General features: G+C 41.5%; 1 protein-coding gene across 3 annotated transcripts in view; it reads left to right on the top strand.

The window, feature by feature from the left end:
* LOC118382591 (fibulin-2-like) overlaps positions 1-12,009 on the top strand; it is a 318,974-nt gene that overhangs the window by 41,118 nt on the left and 265,847 nt on the right. For all 3 annotated transcript variants that reach the window (XR_008075151.1, XM_052474537.1, XM_052474538.1), the window contains exon 5: positions 8,510-8,639. Coding sequence is in view for 2 of the 3 variants with exons in the window: in XM_052474537.1 (XP_052330497.1) it covers positions 8,510-8,639 (130 nt within the window). In the remaining variant the exon portion in view is untranslated. The remainder of the gene's footprint in view (positions 1-8,509; positions 8,640-12,009) is intronic.

Below are 12,009 nucleotides of genomic sequence, written 5' to 3'. Positions count from 1 at the left end.
AATATGATGCTAGTCTGCACCACCAGGGCCTAGTGTAATATGATGTTAGTCTGCACCCCCAGGGTCTAGTGTAATATGATGTTAGTCTGCACCCCCAGGGTCTAGTGTAATATGATGCTAGTCTGCACCACCAGGGTCTAGTGTAATATGATGCTAGTCTGCACCACCAGGGCCTAGTGTAATATGATGTTAGTCTGCACCACCAGGGTCTAGTGTAATATGATGTTAGTCTGCACCACCAGGGCCTAGTGTAATATGATGTTAGTCTGCACCACCAGGGTCTAGTGTAATATGATGCTAGTCTGCACCACCAGGGTCTAGTGTAATATGATGCTAGTCTGCACCACCAGGGCCTAGTGTAATATGATGTTAGTCTGCACCACCAGGGTCTAGTGTAATATGATGTTAGTCTGCACCACCAGGGTCTAGTGTAATATGATGTTAGTCTGCACCACCAGGGCCTAGTGTAATATGATGTTAGTCTGCACCACCAGGGCCTAGTGTAATATGATGTTAGTCTGCACCACCAGGGTCTAGTGTAATATGATGTTAGTCTGCACCACCAGGGTCTAGTGTAATATGATGTTAGTCTGCACCACCAGGGCCTAGTGTAATATGATGTTAGTCTGCACCACCAGGGCCTAGTGTAATATGATGTTAGTCTGCACCACCAGGGCCTAGTGTAATATGATGTGCACCACCAGGGTCTGCACCACCAGGGCCTAGTGTAATATGATGTTAGTCTGCACCACCAGGGCCTAGTGTAATATGATGTTAGTCTGCACCACCAGGGCCTAGTGTAATATGATGTTAGTCTGCACCACCAGGGCCTAGTGTAATATGATGTTAGTCTGCACCACCAGGGCCTAGTGTAATATGATGTTAGTCTGCACCACCAGGGCCTAGTGTAATATGATGTTAGTCTGCACCACCAGGGCCTAGTGTAATATGATGTTAGTCTGCACCACCAGGGCCTAGTGTAATATGATGTTAGTCTGCACCACCAGGGCCTAGTGTAATATGATGTTAGTCTGCACCACCAGGGCCTAGTGTAATATGATGTTAGTCTGCACCACCAGGGCCTAGTGTAATATGATGTTAGTCTGCACCACCAGGGCCTAGTGTAATATGATGTTAGTCTGCACCACCAGGGTCTAGTGTAATATGATGTTAGTCTGCACCACCAGGGTCTAGTGTAATATGATGTTAGTCTGCACCACCAGGGTCTAGTGTAATATGATGTTAGTCTGCACCACCAGGGCCTAGTGTAATATGATGTTAGTCTGCACCACCAGGGTCTAGTGTAATATGATGTTAGTCTGCACCACCAGGGTCTAGTGTAATATGATGTTAGTCTGCACCACCAGGGCCTAGTGTAATATGATGTTAGTCTGCACCACCAGGGTCTAGTGTAATATGATGTTAGTCTGCACCACCAGGGCCTAGTGTAATATGATGTTAGTCTGCACCACCAGGGCCTAGTGTAATATGATGTTAGTCTGCACCTCCAGGGCCTAGTGTAATATGATGTTAGTCTGCACCACCAGGGTCTAGTGTAATATGATGTTAGTCTGCACCACCAGGGTCTAGTGTAATATGATGTTAGTCTGCACCACCAGGGCCTAGTGTAATATGATGTTAGTCTGCACCACCAGGGCCTAGTGTAATATGATGTTAGTCTGCACCACCAGGGCCTAGTGTAATATGATGTTAGTCTGCACCACCAGGGCCTAGTGTAATATGATGTTAGTCTGCACCACCAGGGCCTAGTGTAATATGATGTTAGTCTGCACCACCAGGGCCTAGTGTAATATGATGTTAGTCTGTCTGCACCACCAGGGCCTAGTGTAATATGATGTTAGTCTGCACCACCAGGGCCTAGTATAATATGATGTTAGTCTGCACCACCAGGGCCTAGTGTAATATGATGTTAGTCTGCACCACCAGGGCCTAGTGTAATATGATGTTAGTCTGCACCACCAGGGCCTAGTGTAATATGATGTTAGTCTGCACCACCAGGGCCTAGTGTAATATGATGTTAGTCTGCACCACCAGGGCCTAGTGTAATATGATGTTAGTCTGCACCACCAGGGCCTAGTGTAATATGATGTTAGTCTGCACCACCAGGGTCTAGTGTAATATGATGTTAGTCTGCACCACCAGGGTCTAGTGTAATATGATGTTAGTCTGCACCACCAGGGCCTAGTGTAATATGATGTTAGTCTGCACCACCAGGGCCTAGTGTAATATGATGTTAGTCTGCACCACTAGGGTCTAGTGTAATATGATGTTAGTCTGCACCACCAGGGTCTAGTGTAATATGATGTTAGTCTGCACCACCAGGGCCTAGTGTAATATGATGTTAGTCTGCACCACCAGGGTCTAGTGTAATATGATGTTAGTCTGCACCACCAGGGCCTAGTGTAATATGATGTTAGTCTGCACCACCAGGGCCTAGTGTAATATGATGTTAGTCTGCACCACCAGGGCCTAGTGTAATATGATGTTAGTCTGCACCACCAGGGCCTAGTGTAATATGATGTTAGTCTGCACCACCAGGACCTAGTGTAATATGATGTTAGTCTGCACCACCAGGGCCTAGTGTAATATGATGTTAGTCTGCACCACCAGGGTCTAGTGTAATATGATGTTAGTCTGCACCACCAGGGCCTAGTGTAATATGATGTTAGTCTGCACCACCAGGGCCTAGTGTAATATTATGTTAGTCTGCACCACCAGGGCCTAGTGTAATATGATGTTAGTCTGCACCACCAGGAAGTCTGTAGTATACGGTTGGGTTTAGTGTGATATGGAAGTCTATAGTATACGGTTGGGTTTAGTGTGATATGGAAGTCTGTAGTATACGGTTGGGTTTAGTGTGATATGGAAGTCTATAGTATACGGTTGGGTTTAGTGTGATATGGAAGTCTATAGTATATGGTTGGGTTTAGTGTGATATGGAAGTCTATAGTATACGGTTGGGTTTAGTGTGATATGGAAGTCTATAGTATATGGTTGGGTTTAGTGTGATATGGAAGTCTATAGTATACGGTTGGGTTTAGTGTGATATGGAAGTCTATAGTATACGGTTGGGTTTAGTGTGATATGGAAGTCTATAGTATACGGTTGGGTTTAGTGTGATATGGAAGTCTATAGTATACGGTTGGGTTTAGTGTGATATGGAAGTCTATAGTATACGGTTGGGTTTAGTGTGATATGGAAGTCTATAGTACACGGTTGGGTTTAGTGTGATATGGAAGTCTATAGTATACGGTACGGTTGGGTTTAGTGTGATATGGAAGTCTGTAGTACACGGTTGGGTTTAGTGTGATATGGAAGTCTATAGTATACGGTTGGGTTTAGTGTGATATGGAAGTCTATAGTATACGGTTGGGTTTAGTGTGATATGAAGTCTATAGTATACGGTTGGGTTTAGTGTGATATGGAAGTCTATAGTATACGGTTGGGTTTAGTGTGATATGGAAGTCTATAGTATACGGTTGGGTTTAGTGTGATATGGAAGTCTGTAGTATACGGTTGGGTTTAGTGTGATATGGAAGTCTATAGTATACGGTTGGGTTTAGTGTGATATGGAAGTCTATAGTATACGGTTGGGTTTAGTGTGATATGGAAGTCTATAGTATACGGTTGGGTTTAGTGTGATATGGAAGTCTATAGTATACGGTTGGGTTTAGTGTGATATGGAAGTCTATAGTATACGGTTGGGTTTAGTGTGATATGGAAGTCTGTAGTACACGGTTGGGTTTAGTGTGATATGGAAGTCTATAGTATACGGTTGGGTTTAGTGTGATATGGAAGTCTGTAGTACACGGTTGGGTTTAGTGTGATATGGAAGTCTATAGTATACGGTTGGGTTTAGTGTGATATGGAAGTCTATAGTATACGGTTGGGTTTAGTGTGATATGGAAGTCTGTAGTACACGGTTGGGTTTAGTGTGATATGGAAGTCTATAGTATACGGTTGGGTTTAGTGTGATATGGAAGTCTATAGTATACGGTTGGGTTTAGTGTGATATGGAAGTCTATAGTATATGGTTGGGTTTAGTGTGATATGGAAGTCTATAGTATACGGTTGGGTTTAGTGTGATATGGAAGTCTATAGTATATGGTTGGGTTTAGTGTGATATGGAAGTCTATAGTACACGGTTGGGTTTAGTGTGATATAGAAGTCTGTAGTATACGGTTGGGTTTAGTGTGATATGGAAGTCTGTAGTACACGGTTGGGTTTAGTGTGATATGGAAGTCTATAGTATACGGTTGGGTTTAGTGTGATATGGAAGTCTATAGTACACGGTTGGGTTTAGTGTGATATGGAAGTCTATAGTATACGGTTGGGTTTAGTGTGATATGGAAGTCTATAGTATACGGTTGGGTTTAGTGTGATATGGAAGTCTATAGTATACGGTTGGGTTTAGTGTGATATAGAAGTCTGTAGTATACGGTTGGGTTTAGTGTGATATGGAAGTCTGTAGTATACGGTTGGGTTTAGTGTGATATGGAAGTCTATAGTATACGGTTGGGTTTAGTGTGATATGGAAGTCTGTAGTATACGGTTGGGTTTAGTGTGATATGGAAGTCTGTAGTATACGGTTGGGTTTAGTGTGATATGGAAGTCTATAGTACACGGTTGGGTTTAGTGTGATATGGAAGTCTATAGTATATGGTTGGGTTTAGTGTGATATGGAAGTCTATAGTATACGGTTGGGTTTAGTGTGATATGGAAGTCTATAGTATACGGTTGGGTTTAGTGTGATATGGAAGTCTATAGTATACAGTTGGGTTTAGTGTGATATGGAAGTCTATAGTACACGGTTGGGTTTAGTGTGATATGGAAGTCTATAGTATACGGTTGGGTTTAGTGTGATATGGAAGTCTATAGTATACGGTTGGGTTTAGTGTGATATGGAAGTCTATAGTATACGGTTGGTTTTAGTGTGATATGGAAGTCTGTAGTACACGGTTGGGTTTAGTGTGATATGGAAGTCTATAGTATACGGTTGGGTTTAGTGTGATATGGAAGTCTATAGTATACGGTTGGGTTTAGTGTGATATGGAAGTCTATAGTATACGGTTGGGTTTAGTGTGATATGGAAGTCTGTAGTATACGGTTGGGTTTAGTGTGATATGGAAGTCTGTAGTATACAGTTGGGTTTAGTGTGCTATGGAAGTCTATAGTATACGGTTGGGTTTAGTGTGATATGGAAGTCTGTAGTATACGGTTGGGTTTAGTGTGATATGGAAGTCTATAGTATACGGTTGGGTTTAGTGTGATATGGAAGTCTATAGTATACGGTTGGGTTTAGTGTGATATGGAAGTCTATAGTATACGGTTGGGTTTAGTGTGATATGGAAGTCTATAGTATACGGTTGGGTTTAGTGTGATATGGAAGTCTATAGTATACGGTTGGGTTTAGTGTGATATGGAAGTCTATAGTATACGGTTGGGTTTAGTGTGATATGGAAGTCTATAGTATACGTTTGGGTTTAGTGTGATATGGAAGTCTATAGTATACGGTTGGGTTTAGTGTGATATGGAAGTCTGTAGTACACGGTTGGGTTTAGTGTGATATGGAAGTCTATAGTATACGGTTGGGTTTAGTGTGATATGGAAGTCTGTAGTACACGGTTGGGTTTAGTGTGATATGGAAGTCTATAGTATACGGTTGGGTTTAGTGTGATATGGAAGTCTATAGTATACGGTTGGGTTTAGTGTGATATGGAAGTCTATAGTATACGGTTGGGTTTAGTGTGATATGGAAGTCTATAGTATACGGTTGGGTTTAGTGTGATATGGAAGTCTGTAGTATACGGTTGGGTTTAGTGTGATATGGAAGTCTGTAGTATACGGTTGGGTTTAGTGTGATATGGAAGTCTGTAGTATACGGTTGGGTTTAGTGTGATATGGAAGTCTGTAGTATACGGTTGGGTTTAGTGTGATATGGAAGTCTATAGTACACGGTTGGGTTTAGTGTGATATGGAAGTCTATAGTATACGGTTGGGTTTAGTGTGATATGGAAGTCTATAGTATACGGTTGGGTTTAGTGTGATATGGAAGTCTATAGTATACGGTTGGGTTTAGTGTGATATGGAAGTCTGTAGTATACGGTTGGGTTTAGTGTGATATGGAAGTCTATAGTATACGGTTGGGTTTAGTGTGATATGGAAGTCTGTAGTATACGGTTGGGTTTAGTGTGATATGGAAGTCTGTAGTATACAGTTGGGTTTAGTGTGCTATGGAAGTCTATAGTATACGGTTGGGTTTAGTGTGATATGGAAGTCTATAGTATACGGTTGGGTTTAGTGTGATATGGAAGTCTATAGTATACGGTTGGGTTTAGTGTGATATGGAAGTCTATAGTATACGGTTGGGTTTAGTGTGATATGGAAGTCTATAGTATACGGTTGGGTTTAGTGTGATATGGAAGTCTATAGTATACGGTTGGGTTTAGTGTGATATGGAAGTCTATAGTATACGGTTGGGTTTAGTGTGATATGGAAGTCTATAGTATACGGTTGGGTTTAGTGTGATATGGAAGTCTATAGTATACGTTTGGGTTTAGTGTGATATGGAAGTCTATAGTATACGGTTGGGTTTAGTGTGATATGGAAGTCTGTAGTACACGGTTGGGTTTAGTGTGATATGGAAGTCTATAGTATACGGTTGGGTTTAGTGTGATATGGAAGTCTGTAGTACACGGTTGGGTTTAGTGTGATATGGAAGTCTATAGTATACGGTTGGGTTTAGTGTGATATGGAAGTCTATAGTATACGGTTGGGTTTAGTGTGATATGGAAGTCTATAGTATACGGTTGGGTTTAGTGTGATATGGAAGTCTATAGTATACGGTTGGGTTTAGTGTGATATGGAAGTCTGTAGTATACGGTTGGGTTTAGTGTGATATGGAAGTCTGTAGTATATGGTTGGGTTTAGTGTGATATGGAAGTCTGTAGTATACGGTTGGGTTTAGTGTGATATGGAAGTCTGTAGTATACGGTTGGGTTTAGTGTGATATGGAAGTCTATAGTATACGGTTGGGTTTAGTGTGATATGGAAGTCTATAGTATACGGTTGGGTTTAGTGTGATATGGAAGTCTGTAGTATACGGTTGGGTTTAGTGTGATATGGAAGTCTATAGTATACGGTTGGGTTTAGTGTGATATGGAAGTCTATAGTATACGGTTGGGTTTAGTGTGATATGGAAGTCTGTAGTACACGGTTGGGTTTAGTGTGATATGGAAGTCTATAGTATACGGTTGGGTTTAGTGTGATATGGAAGTCTGTAGTACACGGTTGGGTTTAGTGTGATATGGAAGTCTATAGTATACGGTTGGGTTTAGTGTGATATGGAAGTCTGTAGTACGGTTGGGTTTAGTGTGATATGGAAGTCTATAGTATACGGTTGGGTTTTGTGTGATATGGAAGTCTGTAGTACACGGTTGGGTTTAGTGTGATATGGAAGTCTGTAGTATACAGTTGGGTTTAGTGTGATATGGAAGTCTATAGTACACGGTTGGGTTTAGTGTGATATGGAAGTCTATAGTATATGGTTGGGTTTAGTGTGATATGGAAGTCTATAGTATACGGTTGGGTTTAGTGTGATATGGAAGTCTATAGTATATGGTTGGGTTTAGTGTGATATGGAAGTCTATAGTACACGGTTGGGTTTAGTGTGATATAGAAGTCTGTACTATACGGTTGGGTTTAGTGTGATATGGAAGTCTGTAGTACACGGTTGGGTTTAGTGTGATATGGAAGTCTATAGTACACGGTTGGGTTTAGTGTGATATGGAAGTCTATAGTATACGGTTGGGTTTAGTGTGATATGGAAGTCTATAGTATACGGTTGGGTTTAGTGTGATATGGAAGTCTATAGTATACGGTTGGGTTTAGTGTGATATAGAAGTCTGTAGTATACGGTTGGGTTTAGTGTGATATGGAAGTCTGTAGTATACGGTTGGGTTTAGTGTGATATGGAAGTCTATAGTACACGGTTGGGTTTAGTGTGATATGGAAGTCTATAGTATACGGTTGGGTTTAGTGTGATATGGAAGTCTATAGTAGACGGTTGGGTTTAGTGTGATATGGAAGTCTGTAGTATACGGTTGGGTTTAGTGTGATTTGGAAGTCTATAGTATATGGTTGGGTTTAGTGTGATATGGAAGTCTATAGTATACGGTTGGGTTTAGTGTGATATGGAAGTCTATAGTATACGGTTGGGTTTAGTGTGATATGGAAGTCTATAGTATACGGTTGGGTTTAGTGTGATATGGAAGTCTATAGTATACGGTTGGGTTTAGTGTGATATGGAAGTCTATAGTATACGGTTGGGTTTAGTGTGATATGGAAGTCTATAGTACACGGTTGGGTTTAGTGTGATATGGAAGTTGGTAGTTCTTTAATCACTCCATTTAAAGCAGAATATAATATCTAATTCTACTTTTCCTTTTGGCAATATACAACATGTTTTTTCTCTCTCTCTCTCCTCCAGTATATCCCAGCAGCAGTGTTGTCAGAATGTCCTAAAGGAGACCAGGTGTCTGGCAGGTATCACTGCTGCTAAAGGAGGAGACAGGTGTGAGGTCAACCAGGAGAGCCAGTGTGCTGCAGACTCTTACCAGGCAAGACACACACACACACACACACACACACACACACACACACACACACACACACACACACACACACACACACACACACACACACACACACACACACACACACACACACACACACACACACACACACACACACACTCAGAGACAGGCATGCACACACACACACACACACACACACACACACACACACACACACACACACACACACACACACACACACACACACACACACACACTCAGAGACAGGCATGCACACACACTCAATCTCAACTGGTTCTGTGTGTGTGTCAGAACCACTGTATCAATGAAGGATAGATTGTCCTAATGGTATTGCTATAGACTTAATACCACAATACTGTAAGCATGTTAAACAGTCTGTTATACAGACAAATCAAACAGTACGGGACATTCTCTGGATCACAGTGGATCAGGAATTTCGTATAGAACCTGAATGAGAATGTCTGCGTCCCATGGTACCCTATTCCACTAGGGCCCTGTAGTAGGGTCATTTGGGACTTCAAACAACCTGAGGTATGCAGTAGTGTTTTGGAGGTCATATTTCAGTCGTTGAGGTATGCAGTAGTGTTTTGGAGGTCATATTTCAGTCGTTGAGGTATGCAGTAGTGTTTTGGAGGTCATATTTCAGTCGTTGGCATCCTGCCATTTGACAGTCATGTTCCAGTTTTAGACCCACATGCCAACTCAGGGATTTTGTGGAATTCAGATCAAGGTCGGTGAGTTTATTGGATTTGGTCTAAAATCCCAATCTGTGATAATCTAGCATCAAGCAAATGCCGAATGTAATATTGGACGTCGGAGCCTCAGAATGGTTCCATGTGGAGACAGGAAGATGTGTTCTGCCTTCGTGTGCATATTCCAGTGGAGCGCTCTTCTCTACATAGTCCTCTCCTTTACAGTGTTTGACATGTTTAAAGAACGACTGCCCTAAAAAACAACTTAATCACTTTAAAAATGGTCTATGTGGCATCGATGTATGAGTCAAACATTTATTCTAGTGTCAAATTTGACTACAAAGTGTAAATAGGATAGTTTTGGTCATGAAGTCAATCTCATCTAAAACGGCGTTTGGAACCTCTGTGTCACAACGAGTAAATTAAGTTTGGATCACAATTATGTCAACAATTTACATTACATTTACATTTAAGTCATTTAGCAGACGCTCTTATCCAGAGCGACTTACAAATTGGTGCATTCACCTTATGACATCCAGTGGAACAGCCACTTTACAATAGTGCATCTAAATCTTTTAGGGGGGGTGAGAAGGATTACTTATCCTATCCTAGGTATTCCTTAAAGAGGTGGGGTTTCAGGTGTCTCCGGAAGGTGGTGATTGACTCCGCTGTCCCCTTTTACCTCAGTGTGCAAATCAGCCCTCTGGCCGCTTCCCTTCATTGAATGGGGCTTTTTGTCAATGCGTTAAGGATCACGTCCGTGCCGAACAGGTGTTTGGAGTTGGTTGGTCCCCAGTGGTGGTGAGTATGCTGGTAGCTAGAGCGTAGATTGATGCTTATGTATCTGGTAATGTATATTTTGATGATCACTATCATCTAGCTACCTATACTGAACAAAAATGTAAACGCAACATGCAGCAATTTTCACCGATTTTTCTGAGTTAAAGTTCAAATAAGCAAATCAGTCAATTTAAATAAATAAATTAGGCCCTAATCTATGGATTTTCCATGACTGGGCAGGGGCGCAGCAATGGGTGAGCCTGGGAGAGCACCTTACAGTGAAATGCTTACTTACAGGCACTAACCAATAGTGCAAAAAAGGTATTAGGTGAACAATAGGTAGGTAAAGAAATAAAACAACAGTAAAAAGACAGACTATATACAGTAGAGAGGCTATATACAGTAGAGAGGCTATATACAGTAGAGAGGCTATATACAGTAGAGAGGCTATATACAGTAGAGGCTATATACAGTAGAGGGGCTATATACAGTAGAGAGACTATACACAGTAGAGAGGCTATATATAGTAGAGAGGCTATATACAGTAGAGAGGCTATAAACAGTAGAGAGGTTATATACAGTAGAGAGGCTATATACAGTAGAGGGGTTATATACAGTAGAGAGGCTATATACAGTAGAGAGGCTATATACAGTAGAGGTTACATACAGTAGAGAGGCTATAAACAGTAGAGAGGTTATATACAGTAGAGAGGCTATATACAGTAGAGGCTACATACAGTAGAGAGGCTATATACAGTAGAGAGGCTACATACAGTAGAGAGGTTATATACAGTAGAGGGGCTATATACAGTAGAAAGGCTATATACAGTAGAGAGGCTACATACAGTAGAGAGGTATATATAGGGGCATATACAGTAGGGGCTATATACAGTAGAAAGGATATATACAGTAGAGAGGCAGTTGGTAGAGCATACAGTAACGCCAGGGTAGTGGGTTCGATTCCCGGGTTAGAATGTATACAGTAGAGCGTCAGCATATATTATTATTATTATTATATATTATTACAGTAGAGGGGCTATATACAGTAGAGGGGCTATATACAGTAGAGGGGATATATACAGTAGAGAGGTTATATACAGTAGAGAGGCTATATACAGTAGAGAGGCTATATACAGTAGCGAGGCTACATACAGACACCGGTCAGTCAGGCTGATTGAGGTAGTATGTACATGTAGATATGGTTAAAGTGACTATGGATATATGATGAACAGAGAGTAGCAGTAGCGTAAAAGAGGGGTTGGTGGGTGGGACACAATGCAGACAGCCCGGTTAGCCACTGTGCGGGAGCACCGGTTAGTGTAATTTAGATGAAAAAGTCACATTAGCCACCGAGCTGCAACCCATGTCTCGGGCTCAAATAGATATTGGATACAGCTATGTTGGTACTAACTAACTCATGTCTGACTACAACAGTATACTAACTAGCAGCAACAAACCATTCCAAGACCAAAACATTTGGTTGTAACGGCGTCAACGGCCTGAATATAATCCAATCTGGAGCCAGTCTGCATCTGTAAAGCATGGTTTCCAAAAGATATTACATTATTTCTCAAGCTACAGTATGGTTATAATTAAGGGATGACGACAATCGTTGACCTGCACAGTTGGGTGCCAGACTAATCGCCAGACTAATCGCCAGACTAATTGCCAGACTAATCGCCAGACTAATTGCCAGACTAATCGCCAGACTAATTGCCAGACTAATCGCCAGACTAATCGTCATACATTGACTTACCAGAAGGAGCAAAGGTGGGTATCATAACATGTCCAGCAATGTGACTGCGATGGTTTGGCGACCTCCAAAAATAATGTCATTCACTGCTCAGTTAATATTTCACAGCTTGTCAGGCAAGAACTCAGAATAAAGGTGTCATGTGACA

Source organism: Oncorhynchus keta, chromosome 21, assembly GCF_023373465.1.
Source record: "Oncorhynchus keta strain PuntledgeMale-10-30-2019 chromosome 21, Oket_V2, whole genome shotgun sequence".
In the NCBI taxonomy this organism is placed as follows: domain Eukaryota; kingdom Metazoa; phylum Chordata; class Actinopteri; order Salmoniformes; family Salmonidae; genus Oncorhynchus; species Oncorhynchus keta.
Note: the sequence above shows the minus strand (reverse complement) of the source record. Positions and strands in the feature narration are given on the sequence as shown.